Consider the following 2,697-nt stretch of genomic DNA (forward strand, 5'->3'; position numbering starts at 1 on the left):
GTATCTATATGTATATATAACGGACAAACAACTAACCGCTGCAATTGGCTGGAGCATGTTGTTCATGGCTCGTAGCCCGTGTGTGTGGATGAGTTGCCACACGTTCTTCCGATAGAAGTGTGCCCGTTGTCTGCCAGTGCTCGTCTCCGTGACGTAGAAGTGCGTCTGTTTAATGGTGAGTAAAAAGAATTACGTGATGGTAAATACTTGAGGGGATTTATTTTAAACCCTAATAGTATTATGATCTGTTCTAAACCCTAATAGTGTTGGGATTTATTCTCTAATAGTGTACGGAGTGCAGTAAAAATAAGTTGAAGAAAAAAAATAAAAGCAAGGTTCAATGTGCGGGGAGATAAACTCCTAAAACTCCAAAACCCTAAATCCGAAAATTCAAAGGTAGTAGAGTGTGCGCATAGACGCACCTGAATGAGTGGGATGACCAGACATTCGTAGAGAAACACCAGGAACTGACCCACCATCCTTCTCCGTGTCTCATGGCTCTGTGTTTTGGGACGATTCTGTCCCTCCCCTGTTGCGGATGTTTCGGGCTCATTCTGTCCTCGTTTCCTTACCTGTGGAAGGTCTTCTGTACCGTGTGTATTCGAGCGTCTCATACCTTCGTGGCCCTTCGCAGGGTTCGTACCATAAGTCCTGATGGAACCTGAACCTGTCATATTGGGACTGCACATCCAGCGCATGTCTTGAATCTGCAGCACCAAAGGAGTGACACGAATAAACAACCTGGACACGAATGAACGTATGCTAATATGCGAGTAAGCACGTGTATGTGCATGTAATGTATATGTAAGCATGTGTGTGTACATGTATATTGTGAATTTTTTTATGTATATATATGCATGTGTGTGTACATGTATATTGTAGTTTGTTTATGTATACGTAAGCATGTGTGTGTACATGTACAGTATATGTAAGCGCGTGTGTGTGCATGTAATGTATATGTGAGCATGTGTGTGTGCATGTAATGTATAGCCCAGGCCATTCAGAATCATCACTAACTTTGTGCCATATGCTTATACTCTCACTCACACTCAAACTCATAATTACATTCTCTGGTTAGCTGTTTACATTCTTGTGTGTTGTATGTGGCTGAAAAGTACAACACCCCACCATGCCGCGTACCACATTGGTTGCCAATCTTAACTCTCCGTCAGATCACATGCAAATACAATATCATATCACCTTCGCGTAACTACGGCTACAACAGTTCCTTCAGAGGGTTTTAGAAAACCCTAAACCCTAAATCCACAAAAAAACACCTGACCCTAAAACCTGGAAAACCCCTCCCGTGCTGCCGCTTACTTTTATACCGTGTAGTACATTGTGGACAGCCACAGTCTCAAACCGCCGCAGCCGACAGAACTGTCCAATGCCTAAGATGGAGATATGTGTGCAGAAACACTTGGTTATGCTGTTGTAGTAACACTTGTGTATGTTGTTGTGTTGATGGATGTGTGCATAGTAACACTTGTTTTTGCTGTTGTAGTAACACTTGTTTTACTTGTTGTAGTAACACTTGTGTATGTTGTTGTGTTGATGGATGTGTGCGTAGTAACACTTGTTTATGCTGTTGTGTTGATGAATGTGTGAGTAGTAACACTTGGTTTGTTATTGTGGTCATTGATGGTCTCGATGTAAACTAGACGCTGGAAGTGAAGACGTATGTGTGACTCCGTGCATGTGCATATGTGTGAGAGTGCCATCCAAATGCGTGCAAGGGTGTGCGTATTGAAGGAGTGTATTAGCGTAGTGGTGGGTGATTAGAGTATGTATTGCATTGTGTTGTGTGACAGGTGATGTGTATGTCCCTTTGTAGCGTGAGTTGTATAGAGTGAGTATAGTTGAGCTTAAAACATGCCATACCGTCAAAGATGAGTCGTTTGTTGTGTCGAGATCCGTAGAACTGCTCAGGAACCACTCGACTGATCACTGCATGGATGAATTTCGTCACCTGTTGATGGTTTGCATGAACATTCATGAGATGCCGACAATTTTGGATTCGAGTATATATATATATATATATATATATATATATGAAGTTACATAACACTATAATACAGCAAAACACAATATAAAATGATATATATCAATATTTACGGTTATATTGCAATACCAAACAACATACGTCCACACATAACACATACATATACGATGTCCTACAAGCACAGTGTTATCAACTACACTCACCCACCTGCACTTGTTCAACATGCGCTGTCAGTAACTCAGTTAGTGTGAATGGGCAGTCCGGTAGTGCGTTCGTATCTCTCACAACAGCCGCTGGTGCCTCCGCTTGTGTGCCAAAGACTTGTGTGCGTGTGTATGCAGAGCTCTGTGTGTGGGCCTTTGCGTGTGCGTATGTTAAACTGTTCGTCCGTGTCTGTGAACTCTTCTCCGCTTTACGGTGCTTGGTGCCTGAGCGGTGCTCGCATGTCCCGGTTCTGTCTTGCATGTCCGGACCGGTCATTTCTTTCCAATTGCGAATGCGTGCAATGGCTCGGTCGAGGGCCGTGCTCCTGAAATGGTCCAGTCGCCTGGTGTGGTGTGTGGAAAAGTATGCACGTGAGTATACCGTGCAACACACTTCGCCATAAAAAGCCTTAGATATAACAACCTTAAATCTTAAACCCTAAACCCTTAGATAGTAGTTACCATCACAGTAACACTCACCTACTGTAGTAG

At 43.0% G+C, this 2,697-nt stretch overlaps 1 protein-coding gene across 1 annotated transcript; it reads right to left on the minus strand.

The window, feature by feature from the left end:
* Positions 1-36: 36 nt before the first annotated feature.
* SARC_13786 (hypothetical protein) lies at positions 37-2,482 on the minus strand (the record flags this gene model as incomplete). Its single annotated transcript, XM_014292082.1, has 6 exons — positions 37-165; positions 423-529; positions 573-707; positions 1,329-1,391; positions 1,882-1,969; positions 2,210-2,482. Coding segments are annotated over 6 exons (795 nt in total), but the record flags the coding sequence as incomplete, so codon positions are not given.
* Positions 2,483-2,697: the final 215 nt, after the last annotated feature.

Source organism: Sphaeroforma arctica (assembly GCF_001186125.1).
Source record: "Sphaeroforma arctica JP610 unplaced genomic scaffold supercont1.3738, whole genome shotgun sequence".
NCBI classification, from domain to species: Eukaryota; class Ichthyosporea; order Ichthyophonida; genus Sphaeroforma; species Sphaeroforma arctica.